General features: G+C 38.6%; 3 protein-coding genes across 4 annotated transcripts; all 3 read right to left on the minus strand.

Moving 5' to 3' along the window:
* Positions 1 to 5: 5 nt before the first annotated feature.
* Positions 6 to 5,846, minus strand: LOC103844680 (K(+) efflux antiporter 1, chloroplastic). The gene is made up of 20 exons (XM_033282263.1): positions 4,459 to 5,846; positions 4,184 to 4,355; positions 4,011 to 4,101; positions 3,720 to 3,856; positions 3,569 to 3,628; positions 3,362 to 3,481; positions 3,214 to 3,282; positions 3,075 to 3,140; positions 2,794 to 2,883; positions 2,569 to 2,673; positions 2,344 to 2,472; positions 1,961 to 2,170; positions 1,723 to 1,872; positions 1,520 to 1,573; positions 1,361 to 1,419; positions 1,093 to 1,159; positions 830 to 1,006; positions 677 to 733; positions 537 to 611; positions 6 to 438 (listed from the first exon to the last, which is right to left on the minus strand). The coding sequence occupies exons 1-20, from the start codon at positions 5,844 to 5,846 to the stop codon at positions 310 to 312; spliced, it is 3,405 nt and encodes a 1,134-aa protein (XP_033138154.1). The 3' UTR covers positions 6 to 309.
* A 2,770-nt stretch (positions 5,847 to 8,616) lies between these two features.
* LOC103844679 (K(+) efflux antiporter 1, chloroplastic) lies at positions 8,617 to 14,560 on the minus strand. Its single transcript, XM_033282115.1, has 21 exons — positions 14,333 to 14,560; positions 12,746 to 14,216; positions 12,486 to 12,657; positions 12,313 to 12,403; positions 12,033 to 12,169; positions 11,882 to 11,941; positions 11,675 to 11,794; positions 11,527 to 11,595; positions 11,388 to 11,453; positions 11,108 to 11,197; positions 10,899 to 11,003; positions 10,676 to 10,804; positions 10,301 to 10,510; positions 10,067 to 10,216; positions 9,888 to 9,941; positions 9,716 to 9,774; positions 9,549 to 9,615; positions 9,283 to 9,459; positions 9,133 to 9,189; positions 8,990 to 9,064; positions 8,617 to 8,910 (listed from the first exon to the last, which is right to left on the minus strand). Exons 2-21 carry the CDS (start codon positions 14,176 to 14,178, stop codon positions 8,785 to 8,787), a joined length of 3,447 nt encoding a protein of 1,148 aa, XP_033138006.1. The 5' UTR covers positions 14,179 to 14,216; positions 14,333 to 14,560; the 3' UTR covers positions 8,617 to 8,784.
* Positions 14,094 to 20,871, minus strand: LOC103844678 (LIM domain-containing protein PLIM2b). 2 transcript variants are annotated; one of them, XM_009121488.3, is made up of 7 exons: positions 16,431 to 16,784; positions 16,124 to 16,343; positions 15,848 to 15,947; positions 15,697 to 15,719; positions 15,486 to 15,575; positions 14,337 to 15,386; positions 14,094 to 14,216 (listed from the first exon to the last, which is right to left on the minus strand). In XM_009121488.3, exons 2-6 carry the CDS (start codon positions 16,256 to 16,258, stop codon positions 15,117 to 15,119), a joined length of 618 nt encoding a protein of 205 aa, XP_009119736.1. In that variant the 5' UTR covers positions 16,259 to 16,343; positions 16,431 to 16,784; the 3' UTR covers positions 14,094 to 14,216; positions 14,337 to 15,116. The 2 variants fall into 2 exon arrangements, with proteins under 2 accessions (XP_009119736.1, XP_033138005.1); XM_033282114.1 differs by lacking the exons at positions 14,094 to 14,216; positions 14,337 to 15,386; positions 15,486 to 15,575; positions 15,697 to 15,719; positions 15,848 to 15,947 and having other exon boundaries at positions 16,282 to 16,343; positions 16,431 to 20,871.
* Between the last annotated feature and the right edge of the window lie 59 nt (positions 20,872 to 20,930).

Below are 20,930 nucleotides of genomic sequence, written 5' to 3' on the forward strand. Positions count from 1 at the left end.
ATTTGGTGGGAACCATATTGCTGTGTTGAAGTGTCAAAAGAAAGTCTCGGCACGTATTACAACACATGGAAAAACATTCCTTGCTTTTCCCCCTGCAAGAATATGGTTTTGTTCTTCTGAGAACAGAGACTTAAAACTCCCAAATGAGATGGATGGAGTAAATATTTACTCTTTAATTACATAAACTAATCTGTTCAAAGGAGACTGTTTCAACTTTTTCCATCAAAGTAAGAAACTACCAGGCAAAAGAAATGGCCACCACAAGAATGCCTAAGCTCCTTGTTCCTGCTAGAATGAAGAAACGGCCCCTCAGATTGCGAGTGTACCACCTCCTTCCATGATCTGGTTCTCCTCAGATGCATCCGACTCTTGAGCTTTTGGCTTACTCGTCGTCCTCGAAAAGCCGTACCCCAGAGAGCTTCCGCTTGCTTCACTTAGCTGCCATTACCGTTATATACATTATATATCCTTCAAAGACCAAACCACATACGGAATATTAAAAAAGAAAGAAAAAAGTATGAATTTGATCAACGCACCTCCGTTAGTTCAGACAGGTGACGGGTTCTGAACTCGTTGATCGTGTTTACTATTTCTGATGTCGGTAGTTTGGCCTGTCAAGGTTTTGACCCACAAAATGATCATATATTCTCTGTGTATAGAATTAGCTATGTTTTACCTGAGCAAGAACAGCAGCTGCCAACTGTAGACTTGGCTCCAGAGTCTCTGGTACAACCTACATAGTTTTTTTTGTGATCGAGATATTTAATATATGACCAAGAAAGCATATGTCTTTATCTAGTCCGAAAGTGGAGGGGTTTGTGAACATTACTGCAGTAGCACCAGCTTTTTCAAGATTAAGACCATGAACAACGTCGTGTGCACGAACAAATGTCTTCACGTTGGGGTAGTACTTGCTCAGAGCCCACACACATCTGTAATTTGTTCCTGGTGCGTCTAAAGCAACCACAGCAGCACATGCTCTCTCAGCTCCAATTTTGTGGAGAACCTGTTTGTTTACACAAGTAAAGTAACGTTCAAATACTGGTATAGTTTGTAACTTTTTCATGATGCAACTTCTTTTTCTTTTCGTACCTCTCTACTACCAGCATCTCCAAAATAAACAGGAAGATCCATGGAACGGGCGATAGTCACTCTATCACTGCAAATAATATATGACACATTCAGGCAACCGAGGAATGGGCGTAAGAGATACGGAATTGTATATCAAAGAAGTTAAAACGTGATCTCAGTGTGTGTGGAAGTTACTGATAGTGCCCACATTTTCGGTTTGACAGGAGAAAAAAATGATATCCTCAACCCACAAAATGATGCAGGAAATGAATGAGCCATGTTACATTACCTGCTAACATCTAGGGCAACGAATGGGATAAGTCTTTCTGAAAGAAGCTGAGCAATTATCTGCAAGTAACAAATAGAAAGTGTCCAAGAAGTTAGAAACTCCAATATACCATGTGACGCAGACCCATTACACAGATGTTTTCGTCTAAAGAGCATCAACCTGACCAACTCGTCCAAATCCGCAAATAATTATGTGGTCTTGCAAATCATCCGTCTGCAAAATAAAATCAGTCAAGACTCAAGAAAGAGGGATTAGACATGAGATAGCGTTGTAATGATTTCCTGAATCAAAGAATGTGCGAGCATTGAAACAGAGTTAATACTCAAAATACGTCAAGAAAGAGGTAACATCTAGACTCCTACCTCACTTTCAACCGGCAATAAACTTCGAACATCATGCAACTCAAACCGGGATGCAATTAACTGGCCACCAGCAGCTAACCAAGGTGTGATAGCCATTGATATTCCCACCACAAGAAACAGTAACGAAGACAACTGAGGAGACATTATACCCTGTAAGAACCACATGTTAGGCTTTCATGTTTTCGAGAAACATTGCTTATTATTATATATATAAAAAGACATGATATTGATAACAAACCTGATTGACAGCTTCTCCAAAAGCAACAAATGCAAACTCTCCGCCTGGGGCAAGAAGAAGTCCGGCTCTAATTGCAGATATGATTGAAATTCCGAATAATTTGCCCATGATCACGACTAATATAGTCTTTCCCACTATCAGGACCCCCAAAGTCCCCAATACGACAGGGAAATTAGAAAGAAGAAGTTTCGGATCTATAGACATGCCAACCTGAAATGAGTAACACTATTTTGTTAGTCTTATGCCTGTGATTACATATGTTTACAGTTGAAACAAACATCAGAATCTCACAGAAGCAGAAGAAAATAATTCCTTTCACCATCAACAATTTCCTGATTCTTTCTCATAAATGATATAAATAAAGGGATAAACTAATAAATTACCGTCATGAAGAAGAGCCCCAGCAGGAGACCACGATATGGAGCAATATCTGATTCCACTTGCAAGGAAAATTCTGTCTCCGCAAGGAGTAAACCCGCCAAAAACGCTCCTAATGCCATGGAAAGTCCAGCCTGATTTATAGAAACGAACAAATTTAGAAGGAAAGAAAGAATGGCATAATTGCAAATGGTGAAATGGCCAAATACCAACAAGATGAAGGTCATTACCCTAGCTGTCAGTAAACTAGTCCCAAGAATAACAAGCAGTGTATTAGCAGAGAATATCTCTGCGTTTCGATTTTCTGCAACTTGCTTGTAGATTGGTCGAAGAAACTGTGTGCCACAAGAGTGTCATCAATGCCTTATTAGATTATAACTCCAATGGAACATATGAATACCCAAAGCCTCTTCCTTTCGTAGCAAATTTCAAACGTTAAAGTATCTAAGACTTACAAGACGGCCACCAGCAATTATGGCAGTAATAGCAACTGCAGCTTTGACTGCAGCAAGTCCAAGCGCTTCAGCAATGGCTTGAAACCCAATCTGAGAAGAACAGTTGAAAATTTAGCATTTTATCACTGAGACTTTTTAACAGATAGCCATACATTTCTTCTTAAGAGGAGCAGCAATTAAACTGTCAAAACTCTTACTTTGATTACTGCCAACACATGGCGTTATTGAACACAAAAGTAAACAGTACAGAAGGAAAAAAGGAAGCCTAGAGATGAACTTACCCCTCCTTTGGATGAATTAGGTGAAATAAGCGGGATGAGAATCAGTAAAACAACTACAGCTAGATCCTGTTGAAAAATATAACAAAGTGATCAGAAACTCCCAGCATCGAAGGATTTAGGAACTCTGTTCTGAACCGACCTGGAAAAGCAAGACGGAAAATGTAGCTCGTCCATGTCTAGATGTGCTCTCACCCCGTTCTTGTAGAACCTGAAAACCAAGTACATTGTTTTTGTTTCTTTCCATTAATATCTCTATCTGGAATGCTGAATACAAGCAAAAATGTCACCTGAAGGACAACAGCAGTGGAGGACAGTGCCAGGCCGTTTCCGATAACTATTGCCGCTGGACCAGCCTGACCAGTAACATAATGGGCAATCAATCCAACTACTGCTGCTGTCACCAGAACCTAGAATACAACAATAGAAATGTAGATTATAGAACTTGGATCAATTATGTGGAATAAGACATGGGGATCTTCAGATAATCAAATTACCTGAGCGGAGCCTAATCCAAAAACATACTTCTTCATGGAACTCAGTCTTTCAACAGATAGCTGTCAAATCAAAAGAAAACAAAATTTTGAGCTCTTCTACGGAACACAGATCAAAAGCAAAAGCACAGCATTCACATATATCAGTGAGTACCTCAAGGCCAATGTTGAAAAGCAAGAAAACGACTCCAAATTCTGCAATGGCCTTGGTTGCATGCACATTACGGATTATCGAAATACCATAAGGACCAATCAGAATTCCAGCTGCCAAATACCCAAGAACAGGACTGCCTGCACAATGAAGGCATCAAGACAGCACATTAGTCTCTATGCAACATGATTGCGAGACTAAATATGTTTTTGACTGATGAGACCCATGGAAATTGCAGGAGTTTGAGGGAAAGGGATGTATTGGAGAAATACAAAAGAGAATCCTACTACTTACCTCCAGGAATTTTCTGAAATAGAGGCACGAATATGACGCTTGCCAGCAGTAAGAACAAAAAATCAAGAAGCGAAGCCTCTTCCTCATTGACCTAATCATTGCAGAAGTTTCAGCCTGAAATCTATACAATTTGCGTGGGTCTACGAGAAAGAACAAGGAAGGATTATTCATACCTCCTGGTGAGGGATCATTTCAAGCAATTTCTTAATTCTCTTGGGAAGTTTCTGCACTTGCCGGATCAATGGTTTCTTGTTGGAAGAGACATCTTCTGTACTAGTGCTGATAACATCTGGCTGTTGAAGCAGCTGATTGTTCCCGCCTACTCCGTTGGAGTATAATGTCAGTCTGGAACAATTAAGAAGCTCATACTTGACAAAAAGATCGAGTTTCATGTATTAAAATGATCCTTCAGAAAATGTGAAAACAAAGAGTAGAATTTGAAACTGACCCTGCTCCGAGTAGTGCAACCCCAAGAACTAGCTTGGGCCATTGCTGTCTGACAGAATCAACCAGACTCGCAAACACAGTCGTCTTCCCATCTGAATTGGAAGAGAAGAAAGATGCAGAAAAGAAACGAGAGGATTTATTAAACGATGCCTTGGATGCATTAAGAGAAGAACCCTCTTTTGGGAGATCTTTCTGTGTTTCTTGCTTCTTCAGAATCTTTGACTTTTCAGAATCTGATGCCAACACTTCGGAAGACTCAACACTTGGCTTTCCATTCTCATGACCGTTTGAATCATAAGACTGCGTTAGCTTTTGAGCCTTCTGACCAACATTATCAGGCAAATGATCAGCTGTGTTCTGTAGCGCTGAGAGATCTTCATGTATTTGTGTATCTCTTTCAGCCTCATGGCTACCACTTTGGATATTACTTGAGAGTAGCACCTCATCGTGGAGGGGAGTTTCTTCATCCGGGAGTTGGCCTTGAGCTTCTTCTGGGGTCGGCGAGATGGAGAGAGACTTCTCAGCTCTATGCAAAGCAATCTCTGCATCATTAACGCGTTGAGTAGCCTCAAGCTCAAAAGCGACAGCTTGTTCAGCCAATTTCATGATATTAGCAACGTCCTCTTCTGCTTTCAAGGCATTGATCTGTATGGTCTCAGCGAAGTCATTCAACTTGTCGACTTCCTTCTGCAGCTCTTCTTTTTTGCTCTGCAAACCACTCAGTTGAGCTTCAGAATTTGCTAAGTTGAGTTGGCATTCTTTGATGTCATCCTTGGCAGCTAAAAGGGCTTCCTCCTTGTCTTTAAGAAGATCTGTTTTCTCAGCCTCTGGAGAACCATTAGTTTCAAGAGATTCCTCTACAACACGAAGCCTAGCCTGAGCGAGAGATAAGGCCATAGTAGCCTTATGAAGAGCTTCTTTAGCAAGAGATTCCTCATCAACAGTATCTCGGATGAGATCAAGAGTATTGTTAACCTGAAGCCAAACACTAGCGGCTTGATCCTTTAGTGATATTGCAGTTTCAGAAATCCTCTGAGCCTTATCGTCGAACATGGTACTATTGAGCCTGGCAACTTCCAGTTCTTCGGTAGCCTTGTGAAGTAACTCCCTGAGTTCCTCCAAGCTGTCAGATTCGTTTCCTTCACTGTGAACATTAGCTTCAACATTGCGAGCATCAGCTAGAGAATGTGACCTAAATCCAAAGGAGACTAGTCGAGTTGGCTTTGAACTAAAAACTCTTGAAGGAGGAGTATTCAAAGTCAAAGTAGCACTTAGAGAGACATTCCTCCTCAGTGGATTAGAATAATAATTATCCCAAAATCTGGTGAACCGAGAAGGCAAGCAGTGACTCATACCACCACGAACCAAACTCGGACGCGAAAAATCCATTTCGAATCAAAACTTTGCGACTAGGAGGAACCACCTGTGGAGCGAAAATCAAAATCTCAGATACTTAGGAAATGCAAAAGCGAAGAGAGGGAGGAGACTAACCGGATCATGGGTGTAACGGAGTTCCAGGGAAATCCAGAGTTGAGCGACTGATCCAAGTAAGTGCCTCCTCCCTCTCTCTCTCTCTCTCTCTCTCTGATGAGTTTCCGTTTTAAACAGATATTTACGCGACTCTTCCAGTCAGTCAAAGAAGAATCGAAACGAGAAAGTGACTCTCCCTCCCTCCCAATTTAAGTAACAAACTGCAAAGTAGGCACCCACCAACCTTTCATGCCAATCAAAAGAGCTTTTTCTTTTTTTTTGCAATTACACCCTCTTGACCATCTCTTTAATTTACTCTTAATCTACCCCCACCCATATTATTTAATCAAATTCGTTTTTTTCGTTGCCGATCCATGACTCACTACTTTAGCCATATTTTTTTTTTTTGTTCACCACTTTAGCCATATACTCGAGGGCGGGTATATGTTTTGTTTTTAAATTTTTTTGTCTAATATAATTTATATGGTTGTGTGTTTGTAGAATCATATTTTTGTATGATATGAATTTAATAGAATAGATAATTTTTGTAAGTATATTAAATAAATCAAGTTCCATATGTATTTGTGTCTTTCCTTATATCATATATGTATTTTTTTTTGTAATCATATTTATGTTTTTATCTGTGATCATATATTCATATTATATACTACATGTAGGGATAAGAGTTCAGGTTCGATTCCGACTATTCAGATATTGGTCTTTAGATGAGAGATTAAAACCTATTTGGATATTTATAAATTTTAGTTCGGATTCAGTTTGGATCATTACGGGTTCAGTTCAAATATGGATATTCATTTAAATTATGTAAAAATATTAAAATACAAATGTACCATAAATTCTATTAATTGTGCGACTGGTTTTTCCGCTACCACCCGCAAACGCTGCTTTTGCGGTTGGTAGCGGTTGTCGGCAGTTTGCAACAATCACTCAAATCGCTCTAAACCGCTTCAAACCGCTCCGAATCTCATAAATTCAAAAGCTGGCTCCAGCTACCGTTTGCGGTTGCGGGAGAATAATTTTTTTTCTTTTTTTAAATCAATATATATACAAAAGTAAAAATGTTTAATAAAAATTTTAAAATTGAAATTATAAAAATATTAAAATATATCTATTATATTTTAATTAATATTATAAAATTTTATAATAAAAACAATTTCAATAAATTTTCAAAAATTTATGGGTGAAAGTAAAAATATTTAATAAAAAATATTAATTAAAATAAAGAATCCGAGTAATAGTTGGGATTATGTTAGGAAAAATGAAATACATGAACATCATCGAAAAAATTGTTGGGATTTAAACAGTAAAAATAATGGTGGTTACATAACAAAAATAAGATATATGGATACAGTTACAAAAAGTGGTGGTTGCCGATCATTAGGCACTTTAAGTGGGGGGTTACATAATATATATATATATATATTTCATTGCAGTTATATTAAAAAAGTATGTATTATTAAAATTTAAGTTGGACATAGCTTTTTATCAATGGGTCACACTGCTGTTTTAATAGAATAGATATAACATTTAATAAATATTTTTGATCGAATAACCTATTTTAATCCCGTTAAACTAAATGATTTTATATGAATGTTTATTTCTATTAAAACCGTTAAAACCTATTTTAACATCTTGCTCTTTGTTAATTGATAAACTTAATGTTTATATAAAATATTTAAAATTTGAATAAATTAATGTCTAGTTGAATAAATCCTAATTTTTAGGTGAGATGTAAGTTATAATTAGTTAAAATAATTAAATATACCAAATTTTATTATAACTAAATATTATATTTTAATAGTCGGTGAAAATAGTATATATTTTCTTTTGTAATATTAAAGGTGAAAAAATGACACTATAATAAGTGTTTTTATTTTGTATTTCTTAACAAATATAAAGTGTCTGTGATATAAAAATTAAATTTTATACTTTTTAACTGAGATTATAAGGAATAATTAGCATACAATTATAGAAAGATATGTCAATAATGTAACTGTATACATAATTATATAAAATAATGTGTTCTATTAATAAAATAAAAGGTTAAAATTCTAAAAAGAAAAAGGTTCAGATTATCCAATAACACACAAAAGAAAATTTTGATAGAATACTGTTGAAAGGAAGTAAGCAAACTTAATTTTGATATAAACCCAAAAGAAAAGAATAATTATTATCATTTATATAACAGTTGCCTAATATAAATATTAGAAAGAAGTGGTGTGGCCATCGATAATTATGGAAAGGAGGTTACAAAATACATGGTTTGACCAATAGATGGTAGTTATGGAAATGCAGTTTTAATTTCAATTCAGTTTTAAAGTATTATGTTTTATTTTTTTAGATTTGATAACATAGCAATTATTAGACTGAACATATGTCAATTGGTCATACTTGTGTTTTAATAGAATAGATATAACCACAGTTTTGGTCACTAGTATGCCTATTTTATTTATTTGTCTCAGTCATGCCTTTTGTATATTCCACTGATTAATAAGCTGCTACAACTTAACAAACAAACATCATATCCAAATTATAACTCTTCGCTCGCACTTTCTTCAGATTCAAATATCAGATACTGTTAAAATTGCTTTTGTATCTTTGGGTTCAACTACAAATTAACACATTCCTTGGTTTTTATTTTTATCGTGTCCTTCTTGAATTGTTCAAATGTGGTTCTTCAGAGATCAGAAACTTAACTCAAATCAGAGAATATGTACTGTACATTGATCATATATGATGGATCTTCGATCGCATGAATCAGTTCACCATACATTAAAAAGGGAACAATGACCACCACAAACAATGTTCTTGTTCTTAACGGAGTGACGAGAGGTCATCAGATAGCGAGTGTGCCTCCTTCCATTATCTGGTTATCATCGGATGCATCAGACGCTTGTGGCTTAGTCTTACTCGTCGTCCTCGAGAATCCATACCCCAAAGAGCTTCCACTTGTTTCACATAGCTGCCATTCCCGTTTATATGCAATTTAAAACCAATCAGACCAAAACGACGGATGAATTTGATCTAAGATTGAAACGCACCTCTGTTAGCTCAGACAGGTGACGGGTTCTGAACTCATTGATCGTGTTTGCTATTTCTGATGTCGGTAATTTGGCCTGACAAAGGTTTTAACCCACCAAAATGATCACACATTCCCTGTTTTATAGAACTAATTATGTTTTACCTGAGCAAGAACAGCGGCTGCCAGCTGTAGACTTGGCTCCAGAGTCTCCGGTACAACCTACAAGTTGTTTTTTGTGATCGAGATATTTTAGTGTACGACCAAGAAAGCATGTCTTATCTCGTGGAAAGTGGAGAGATTTGTGAACATTACAGCAGTAGCACCAGCTTTTTCAAGATTAAGACCATGAACAACGTCGTGTGCGCGGACAAAGGTCTTCACATTTGGGTAGTACTTGCTCAGAGCCCACACACATCTGTAATTTGCTCCTGGTGCGTCTAAAGCAACCACAGCAGCACATGCTCTCTCTGCTCCAATTTTGTGGAGAACCTGTTTGTTTGCAGAAAAAGTAGAGTAATGTTCAAATGCTGGTATAGTTTGTAACTCTTTCATGATGCATCTTCTTTTTCTTTTCGTACCTCTCTACTACCAGCGTCTCCAAAATAAACAGGAAGATCCATGGAGCGTCCGACCGTCACTCTATCACTGTAAATCAAATATGAGGTTTCAGGTAACCACAGACTGCGACAATTTTCTATTTGTTACTTCGAAAATACAATGATATAAATAAGCGAAGTTATGCTACCTGCTGACATCGAGGGCGACGAATGGGATAAGTCTTTCTGAGAGAAGCTGAGCAATTATCTGCAAGTTACAAAATAGACAATGGCTAAGAAGTTAGAAACTCCCAGATACCCTGTGACGCAGACCATCTTAAAAGATGTTCTCGTCTAAAGAGCATAAACTAAGTTCTAAACCTGACCAACTCGTCCAAATCCGCAAATAATTATGTGATCCTGCAAATCATCCGTCTGCAAAATAAAACCAAAGAGAGATTAGACATGAGACAGCCTTGTCATGATTTCCTGAACCAAAGATTGTGTGAGTTTCAAACACTAATTCAAGTGTTACCATTATTGACTGACAAGAGTCCTACCTCACTTTCAACCGGTAATAAACTTCTAACATCATGCAACTCAAACCGGGATGCAATTAACTGCCCACCAGCAGCTAACCAAGGTGTGATAGCCATTGAGATTCCCACCACAAGAAACAGTAACGAAGACAGCTGAGGAGACATTATACCCTGGAAACCCCACAGGTGAGAGGTCTTTATGTTTTCAAGAAGCATTGCTTATATAACAAAAAAGACATCATACTAATAACAAACCTGATTGACAGCTTCCCCGAAAGCAACAAATGCAAACTCTCCGCCTGGGGCAAGAAGAAGACCGGCTCTAATTGCAGATATGATTGAAATGCCAAACAGTTTCCCCATGATTACGACTAATAAAGTTTTGCCCACTATCAAGAGTCCCAAAGTCCCAATTACGACAGGAAAGTTAGAGAGAAGAAGTTTCGGATCAATAGACATGCCAACCTGAAATTAGTTAACTCTTTTGTGATCAAATATGTTTACAGTTGAAAGAAACATTAGAAGCTTACTCAAACAGAAACAATACTTCCTTTCACCATCAATAGTCTCCTGGTTCTTTTCAGAAAGGATCAATATATGGATAAAGTCATTTCAAAACTCATAAATTACCGTCATGAAGAAAAGTCCCAGTAGAAGACCACGATAAGGAGCAATATCTGATTCCACTTGCAAGGAAAATTCTGTCTCCGCAAGGAGTAGACCAGCCAAAAACGCTCCTAATGCCATGGAGAGTCCAGCCTGAATTATATAAACGAAAAAACTTAGCAGAAGAGAAAGAATGGCATAGAGGAGTAAATGCAAATGCCAAGTACCAAAAAGATGAAGGGCATACCCTAGCTGTCAGTAAACTAGTGCCAAGGATAACAAGAAGTGTGTTGGCAGAGAATATTTCAGCATTTCGATTTTCTGCAATTTGCTTGTAGATTGGCCGAAGAAGCTGTGTGTCACAAGAGTGTCAATGCCTTAGATTATAACACAGCAAACTTTCATGGAAAGTTCATGAACAAACAATGTTATGTTATTTTGATATCAGAGACTTACAAGACGGCCACCAGCAATTATGGCAGTAATAGCAACTGCTGCTTTGACTGCAGCAAGTCCAAGCGCTTCAGCAATTGCTTGAAACCCAATCTGTGAAGAAGAGTTGAAAATTTAGCATTTTACCACTGATACTTTTTAACAGATAGCCATACTTTTCTTCTTAAGAGGAGCAGCAATTAAACTGTCAAAACTCTTACTTTGATTACTGCCAACACATGGCGTTATTGAACACAAAAGTAAACAGTACAGAAGGAAAAAGGAAGCCTAGAGATGAACTTACCCCTCCTTTGGATGAATTAGGTGAAATAAGCGGGATGAGAATCAGTAAAACAACTACAGCTAGATCCTGTTGAAAAATATAAAAAAGTGATGAGAAACTCCCAGCAGAGAAGGATTTAGGAACTCTGTTCTGAACCGACCTGGAAAAGCAAGACGGAAAATGTAGCCCGTCCATGTCTAGATGTGCTCTCACCCCGTTCTTGTAGAACCTGAAAACCAAGTACAGTGTTTTTGTTTCTTTCCATTAATATCTCTATCTGGAATTCTGAATACAAGCAAAAATGTCACCTGAAGGACAACAGCAGTGGAGGACAGTGCCAGGCCGTTTCCGATAACTATTGCCGCTGGACCAGCCTGACCAGCAACATAATGGGCAATCAATCCAACTACTGCTGCTGTCACCAGAACCTAGAATACAACAATAGAAATGTAGATTATAGAACTTGGATCAATTATGTGGAATAAGACATGGGGATCTTCAGATAATCAAATTACCTGAGCGGAGCCTAATCCAAAAACATACTTCTTCATGGAACTCAGTCTTTCAACAGATAGCTGTCAAATCAAAAGAAAACAGCTTTTTGAGCTCTTCTACGGAACACAGATCGAAAGCAAAAGCACAGCATTCACATATATCAGTGAGTACCTCAAGGCCAATGTTGAAAAGCAAGAAAACGACTCCAAATTCTGCAATGGCCTTAGTTGCATGCACATTACGGATTATCGAAATACCATAAGGACCAATCAGAATTCCAGCTGCCAAATACCCAAGAACAGGGCTGCCTGTTATCAAAACAGCACATTAATCTCTATGCAACAGATTGCGAGACTAAATATGTTTTTGACTGATGAGAAAATGGAAATTGTAGGAGTTTGAGGGATAGGGATGTATTGGAGAAATAACAAGAGAGAATCCTACTATTTACCTCCAGGAATTTTCTGAAATAGAGGCACAAATATGACGCTTGCCAGCAGTAAGAACAAAAAATCAAGAAGCGAAGCTTCTTCCTCATTGACCTAATCATTGCAGAAGTTTCAGCCTGCAATCCATACAATTTGCGTGGGTCTACGAAAAAGAACAAGGAAGGATTATTCATACCTCCTGGTGAGGGATCATCTCAAGCAATTTCTTAATTCTCTTGGGAAGTTTCTGCACTTGCCGGATCAACGTCTCCTTGTTGGAAGAGCCATCTTCTGTACTAGTGCTGACAACATCTGGTTGTTGAAGCAGCTGACTGTTCCCGCCAACTCCATTGGAATATAATGTCAATCTGGAACGAACAAGAAGTTAATAATCAGCTAAAAGACATCATTTAAGTACGAAAATGATGAAAACAAAGAGTAGATTTTGAAACTGACCCTGCCCCGAGAAGTGCAAATCCAAGAACTAGCTTGGGCCATTGTTGTTTGGCAGAATTAACCAGACTCGCAAACACTGTCGTGGTCCCATCTGAACTGGAAGAGAAGAAAGATGCAGAAAAGAAACGAGAGGATTTATTAAACGATGCCTTGGGTGCAATAAGAGAAGAACCCTCTTTTGGTAGATCTTTCTGCGTTTCTTGTTTTTTGGTCTGAACAGCAATCTTTAACTTTTCAGAATCTGATTCCACCACTTTAGAAGAAGAGTCTACACTTGGCTTCCCATTATCATTATCGCTAAGTTGAGTCGGTTTTTGAGCCTCCTGACCAACTTTATCAGGCACACGATCAGCTGTGTTCAGCACCGCTGAGATATCTTCATGTATCAGGGATTCTCTTTCAACCTGATGGCTAACATCTTCAGTATTACTTGAGAGTAGCACCTCCTCCTGGAGAGTTGTTTCATCATCCGAGAGTTGGCCCTGAGTTTCTTCTGGGGTCGGCGGGATGGAGAGAGACTTCTCAGCTCTCTGCAAAGCAATCTCTGCATCATTAACGCGTTGAGTAGCCTCAAGCTCAAAAGCAACAGCTTGTTCAGCCAATTTCATGATATTAGCGACGTCCTCTTCTGCTTTCAAGGCATTGATCTGTATGGTCTCAGCAAAGTCATTCAACTTGTCGACCTCCTTCTGCAGCTCGTCTTTCTTGTTCTGCAAAGAAGTCAGTTGGGCCTCACAATCTGCTAAATTCACTTGGCATTCTCGTATGTCATCCTTGGCAGCTAAAAGTGCTTCTTCTTTTTCTTCAGCACTGTCACTTTTCTCAGTCTCCTGAGAGGATTCTGGAACACCATTACTTCCAGCTGCTTCTTCAAGTGACTCCAGAACAACCCGAAGCCTTGCTTCAGCGAGAGATAAGGCCATGGTAGCGTTTTGAACAGCTTCTTTGGCAAGAGATTCCTCATCAACCGTAACTCGCATGACATCAAGAGTTTTGTTAACCTCATGCCAAGCGCTAGTGGCTTCGTCCTTGAGAGCGATGGCAGTTTCAGAAATCCGCTGAGCCTTTTCCTCGAACATGGTACTGTTGAGCCTAGCAACTTCCAAATCTTTGATAGCCTTGTGAAGTAAGTCCCTGAGTTCCTCCAAACTATCAGATTCGCTTTCATCTTTTTCTTCACTTTGATCATTAGTTTCCGCATTACCAAGGGAATCATTACCTTGACAGCTTGTCCTAAATCGAAAGGGGATACGCGCAAGTATTGATTTTGTAGAATGCAAGTAAAATCTTCCAGTCATAGTCAATGTAGCACTTCTCCTCGATCGATTACCAAACTGAAACCTGTTGCTGATTCCTTTGGGACACAGTTTCGAACTAATGAGCCGATTAGACAAGCAGAAACTGGGACGCTGAATACTAAACGCAGATTCCATGTCGAGTCAACTTAAAAGTAGTCTTGTTGCCTTACCCACTGTGAAGTGAAGCAAATCCAAAAAATAAACGAGAATCAGAAGAATCCGCGGAATAATGAGATATGAAATCTGCGGATGAGACTTTAAGCGCACATCGAGAGAGAAGGAGACTCACAAACCATGCGAAATGGTGGACGTAGAGAGTTTAGCGAGCTCAAGACTACTCCAAGTGGTAGTACTGACTTCTTCTGATATTTAAAATCCTCAGAGCCGCCGTCGTGAACAGAATTTTTTCCCCCGTCTCTTCAAATTCTCCGGTCAAAGTTTCTCTCTCTCTCTCTCTCCTCCTCGCCAACCAGAAATGGTAAGGTTTTTATTTTCCCGTAGATTTACGAAAACAGCCCTCCTCATATTATACATAAAATAATTAATAAATATTTTTGTGTGATTCATATCGTCCAATAAACCAGCCAGCTGGTTTGATTTGGATAACGTTTTTAACTTAACCCAACAGATATTCTTTCACATGTACTCTTTCTTTCACTTCTAGAGTTTCGTTTCATACTGATACTACGTACATCAAAATCATCTCCAATGCAATACAAATGACAAAGACTGAATGCACGTATGGATATTATTACGAGTCAGCAAATCATTGAAAAACATGAATCCTGAGCGTTCAAGATTACGAAATGATACTTCCAAGTGTAGACTACGAATCTCCAATACACACCAGCATCAGCAAGCATGTCATAATCACATTCACACAGTGGAAAATGGAATTTTGTTTTCTTCGTGCGTAACAATAATAAGATAATGTAAATCAGAAAACAAAAATAATAACAATGTCGTCTTCAATTCATATGGAAACAACTCATTACAAATGATATCAAATCTTTCGCTGCAACATTCATTCAGATCACTCACAAGTCACAACTCACTGGCCGGGCTATATTTCTTCAAGACTGTGAAACGCCGTTCTCTTCCTTTGCTTCGACGGCGACCTCTTCGGTTGGCTCCGGAGGAAGAGAGTTGCCTGAGGCTGTGCGACGGTGGTTGGCTGCTTGGAGGACGTGAGCATAGTTGCCTTTCTCGAGGAAGAGCTGGTTAAAGTGATGCCGGCAATAGAGGACGCCGTCTAGGGAGGCGTATGAGGAGTGAGTCAGCGTGCAGCCACCGTGAGCACACCTGAAACATGTCTTGTGGAAGCATTCTCCTTCCATTTGCACCTTTTTTTTTTATATAAAGTCACGTGTGAATTTAGCCGAAGCTGATTAAACTGTATATTATTTATTCATCAAGCCATAGTGCCAAACACACAAGCAAACCTTTTCAAGAGGGTAAACAGTTTTCTCACAAGCAGCACACTTGTCTTGTGTTCCACAGAAGATGGATGATATCTTGCTTGGAGTCTTTGTCTGTATTAATGTTTGATACGTATAACCCCATTTGGTCAATTTAAAGAGATGAAAATGAATTAACTATTACGCTAAGTATATAGAGAAACGAGATCTGGAGAAAGATAATTAATTAACGTACATGCTCCGGCTTCTCAGTCTTTCCTGAGAAAATAAAATGAGCAAGTGTTCAATCGTGATGAGTCTTTTTTTTTTAAACACTAATCGTGATGAGTCTATAAAAGCAGAAAGATGAGAGAAAATATGAATATAATAAATATGAATTTATTAACCTGGTTGGAAATTTTTGCTGAAATTGCCAGATTCCTTGAAGAGTTGGTCAAAATGAGTCTTGCAGTACAAGACTCCGTCCATGGATGAATAGTTGCTCATCTGCCATATGCATCATCAACAGTTTATCATACAATGAGTATTGTTTCTACGATATGTAATTTACTAATAGACCATGGCAGTGTGGCAATTGCATAGTCATATATATAGAAGATCTAACACACAAAATCTAGCAAAAAATAGGAATTGAATCTTGTAAGTGAATCATATTAATATACCACAAGGGTGCCTTTGCAATGGGTGCATTTGAAGCAAGACTTGTGGTAAGGCATTCCTTCAATTGACAACATGTCCATTACATAGACTGTCTTATCGCAAACATTGCATTTGTCAGTTGTTCCTGTGAAAGACATTTTTATTTTGTTTTCTCTCTTTCTTTCTTTCTTTCTTTTTTCCGGGTTGTTTTTGTTTGTTTGTTGTTTCCTCCTCTCCAAGATCCTAAATGAATAAAACCAAGAGATCGTCTGAGGAAGCAATTAAAGAAGGAATCCCCAAGAAAAAGAAATCAAGGATTTTATTCGTTACCTCAGACAAAGGAGGAACCAGCGAAATTTCTGTCTTCTCTTATACGAAACGTTATTGCAATTGTGAGGTTGTAACGTAACAAACTTTCTGTCTTTGTTTCTGCAAAATGATATGAGATAAAATTGGGTGGCAAAAGTGATTGGAGTTGAGAAATTGAAGGGATTGTGGTTTCTGACAATTTCAACCCATCGAGGATGTTACTTTAAGCCAGCCAACTGTCTCTGAGTTGGTGCAACCCATGTCAGATCTTTTAAATAAACCTACAAAAGGAATATAACAACCTAACATTATACAAACCTATAATGTTTTTTTGTCAATAACATATGCTTTAGTACGCTTTTGTATGCGTAAGATATATCCAGTTGTAAATGTACAGAAGAAAGTGAAGCAGCACTAAGTCGATTTCTTCAATAGCAATATAGTGTATTACAAGTCTCATTTGCATAAACATGATTGCCACACACAATTATTGATTTGAGTAAGAAAGTCTGATTATTAAAGTAAAAAAAGGAAGGCAGTCTTATAACTTGTTGACACAAGACGAGATCTGAGATTGTCTTTCCGTGTCCATCAATTCTTTTCTGGAAAAGTTGATACCCCAGTCGTCTAAATACATTGTCCGTACCACAACGTTCAAAGAATGATGAATGCCTTTAACATCACATGATCTCTACTAACACATTTTCTTTTTTTTTTTTTTTTTTTTTTGAATTGAATGTTAAATTTAATTCAAAAGAAAAATTCCTTATTACAACAAGTGCAACCTATTTTAAACTTTCCATCCCTCCCCAAATTTTATAAAACGAAAAGATGAATAAAAAACTTCTATCTTGTGCTAAACCACTGTGCCATTCCTCCTTCATACTTCTTATCACCCCTCCTTCTTATCACTGTAAACTTGTTTCTCATCTCTTTATCAATCTTCTTGACAATAAGCACTGCAGGGGCAGGCTTCTCTCCATGTCTTCGTCTATTTCTCTCCATCCAAATAGCATGTACTGCAGATTGAAACACATGCCTCACTATAAACAGACTGAGATCCTCCCATGTGGAATTAGTTGACAGCAGCCCAATGAGATTATCCCAATCCGTCGTATACAAACTCCTCATCACCCCTCTTACAAGTGTTTCCCAAATCTCCCTAGAGTAAAAACACTCAAAAAACAGATGCTTCCTCGTCTCTATTGGCTCACTACAGAACCCACAAGATACATCCACATTTAAATTCCAGCTTCGCAGGCGATCACCAGTAGAGAGTCTGCCATGTATCGCAGTCCAAAGAATAAAAGAGTACCGAAGAGTTGCATGTTTAAACCACACAGCTTTGTGCCAGCCACATAAGAGATGCTTCTCTCGGATTATATTCCAAGTTTCTCTTGTAGAGAAAACCCTTTTGTATTTGCCCTTTTCTGTTTTCCACAATGAGACATCTTCTTCTTGAACCCAATTTGCTTTATAAAGCTCGATCTCCATCTCTACTCTATTCAAGAGTGGGATGCGATGTTGTCTTCTTCTATGGTTCCTACAAGCCGCAACCTTTTCATTAGCGAGTATTCCCAAATCAATGTGACCTCTTCCACTTAAAACATCTTGCAGACAACCCAAAGAAGACCACTTTTCAAACCAGAAAGAAGCTTTATTGCCATCTTTTACCTCCACCTTATAGAGCATTTTCGCCATGTCCCGACATTTCAATATCTTCCGCCACATCCAAGTCCCAGACTGATTATTATCCTTCACCATCCAGATAGACCCCTTCCTGATAAGATAGTTTTGAACCCAATTTACCCAAAGAGAATGAGATGATAATATCCTCCAAATCAGTTTGATACAACACACCAAATTCACTTCCTTTAATGGCCTAATCCCCAGTCCACCTTCTTGCTTCGTCTTACAGATATCCTTCCAAGCAATCTTATTCTTCCTACCATTAAGTTCCGGACCAGACCAGAGGTACGCAGAGCAGATTCTCTCAATCTCCTTAATACAACTACTAGGGAGTCGAAATGCAGCCATCCAAAAATTGGTTAGGCTCATTATAACTGATTGTATCAACTGTGATCTTCCCGCATAAGAAAGAAAACGCCCTGTCCATGAGCTTATTCTTTTCCTAATCTTCTCTATCAATGGCAAATAATCATTGACAGTCATGCGTTTAGTTAATAAAGGGAGCCCCAAATAACGTACCGGAAGCGTCCCTGATGCAAATTGAAACTGATTCTGAACTTCCTCTCTCTTCTGATCAGTACCACCCGCCATGAATAAAATCGATTTCTCCATACTTATCTGCAACCCACTCATTCTGTCAAATCTGTCAAAGACCGTCAATATCCCTTCTATTGATTTCCTTGTGCCATCAGTAAACACCATTAAATCATCTGCAAAACATAGATGTGTAATGTCTATGTTTTTGCATTTCGGGTGATAACCAATCTCTCCTCTACCCGCAGCTTCATCAATCATTCTTGACAACACACTCATACATATAACGAAGAGGCATGGAGATAGAGAACAACCTTGCCTAAGACCTCGTTTGCTCTGAAAATAGCCAGCCAACTCGCCATTAACTTGCACAGAGAAGGACGGCGATGTGATACACAGAGAAATCCACTGAATAAACTTCCCCGGAAATCCCATAGCTTGCAATGTATTCAATAGAAAAGGCCATTGGACCGAATCAAATGCTTTTGCTATATCTATCTGCATAGCACAACGAAGCGAAATATCTTCTCTATGGTAATCTTTCACTAACTCTGATGCTAGGAGAACATTCTCCATCAATAATCTTCCTTTAACAAATGCAGACTGATTAAGAGTAATACATTTCGGCATAATACCCTTCAAACGATTTGCAATGATTTTTGAGATTACCTTATAGAGCACATTGCATAACGAGATTGGTCTGTAATCCTTCATCATTCTTGCTTCCTCCTTCTTTGGAATCAGCGCTAAAATGGTTGAGTTTAGTCCTTTTGGTAGAAATCCTTTTGTGAAGAAAGATTGAACCGCATTTACTACATCTGCTCCAATCACTGGCCAAGCTTCCTTAAAGAATTCCGAAGTGAACCCATCTGGTCCTGGAGATTTACTTGAGGGCATCCGAAAGACTACCTCCTTTATCTCTTCATTTGTGATTTCCCTCTCAAGCTTTGTGCAATCAACCTCACTACACTGAAACCTCAACAACTCTTTAAGACTGTCCACAGTAGCCCCCTCAAAGTCTTGTGGAACTCTTTGCATAAACTCTGCGAAAAAACCCTCTGCCTCCTCTTTGATCTCGTCTTCTGTCTTAGCAAGAGTCCCATCTCCCCTTTGGATTTCATTAATGGCATTATGAACTTCCCTTATTTTCGCAAAGCTATGAAAGAATTTATTGTTCCCATCCCCCACGTCCAACCAGTGAACCTTCGATTTTTGCTTCAAACATTCTTCCTCTATCTCAGCCAGTCTCTGCCATTTCATGTACACCTCTGATTCTTCTCTGATTGCTTCACTCGTAGGATTTTCCATTGTTTCCTGCTGCTTAACACATAGGAGTTGATATGCTTCTCTGGTTCTCTTTGATAATTCTCCCAATTTCTCCTTGCTAAGAGCTCTTAACGGTTGTTTCAGAGCCTTTAGACGCTTTGTGAGACGGAACATTGCTGAGGTAGACTGATATAAAGCTTCATAGTTTTTCCATTGATCCTCCATTAATGGCAAGAACTCCGGCATTTTACCAATCACATTTGTGAACTTGAATGGTTTTCTCCTTTTCTTCACCTCCACCTCCATCTCAATTCTACATCTCATATGATCCGAACATCCACCCGCTTCAAAAACGCAATACGCTGGGTCATTATGTAACCATACATCATTCACTAACACTCTGTCTAGCTTTTTGCAGATTAATCCATCTTCTCTTTTGTTACACCAAGTAAGGAGAGGACCCTGATATCCCATGTCAGATAATCTGTAGTATCTCGAAACTTCTTGGAAATCCCTCATACCAGGTAATGGTCTAGGAGAAGCTTCAAATCCAGAATGTTCTTCACTCTCCAATATCTCATTAAAATCTCCCATCAACATCCATTTCTTATTCTTAAACATCGGAGCATCATTGTGATTTCTCAAATCTTCCCAAAGCTCCTTTCTTTCCTCCACTGTATTGTACGCATAGATAAACGAGCAAAAGAACTCTTCATCCCGTCCCGGTAAAAGTACAGAACACGTAATAATTTGTGCACTCTTAAAAACTGGAGTCAGACGGACAGTCGATCTCCAAACAACCCACAACCTTCCCAACCGATTAAACTCATAATTTGCCATCAGATTCCACCCTTCAAACACCTCTTCTACAATCCTCCCAGTCTTCTTCTCTTTAACCCTTGTTTCAATCAGACATCCAAAATTCATTAATTGATCCCGACACCATTTCCTCACCACTGCTTGCTTCGTTCATTTATTGAAACCTCTCACATTCCAAAAGAAACCCACCATGTTAATGGTTTTTACGAGAAC

The sequence above is a fragment of the Brassica rapa genome, chromosome A10, assembly GCF_000309985.2.
Source record: "Brassica rapa cultivar Chiifu-401-42 chromosome A10, CAAS_Brap_v3.01, whole genome shotgun sequence".
In the NCBI taxonomy this organism is placed as follows: Eukaryota; Viridiplantae; Streptophyta; class Magnoliopsida; order Brassicales; family Brassicaceae; genus Brassica; species Brassica rapa.

Excerpts from the sequence above, each read along its gene's own strand:
- LOC103844680 (XM_033282263.1), bottom strand. The coding sequence starts at position 5,846 with ATGGATTTTTCGCGTCCGAGTTTGGTTCGTGGTGGTATGAGTCACTGC. Across the intron at positions 3,283-3,361 it reads CCACTGCTGTTGTCCTTCAG|GTTCTACAAGAACGGGGTGA; the intron begins GTGACATTTTTG and ends CTTGGTTTTCAG. Across the intron at positions 439-536 it reads ACCTGTCTGAACTAACGGAG|CTAAGTGAAGCAAGCGGAAG; the intron begins GTGCGTTGATCA and ends CGGTAATGGCAG.
- LOC103844679 (XM_033282115.1), bottom strand. The coding sequence starts at position 14,178 with ATGGAATCTGCGTTTAGTATTCAGCGTCCCAGTTTCTGCTTGTCTAAT. Across the intron at positions 12,170-12,312 it reads ATTTCAGAAAATTCCTGGAG|GCAGCCCTGTTCTTGGGTAT; the intron begins GTAAATAGTAGG and ends TTTTGATAACAG. Across the intron at positions 11,795-11,881 it reads TTGGATTAGGCTCCGCTCAG|GTTCTGGTGACAGCAGCAGT; the intron begins GTAATTTGATTA and ends GTTGTATTCTAG.
- LOC103844678 (XM_033282114.1), bottom strand. The coding sequence starts at position 20,825 with ATGAATTTTGGATGTCTGATTGAAACAAGGGTTAAAGAGAAGAAGACT.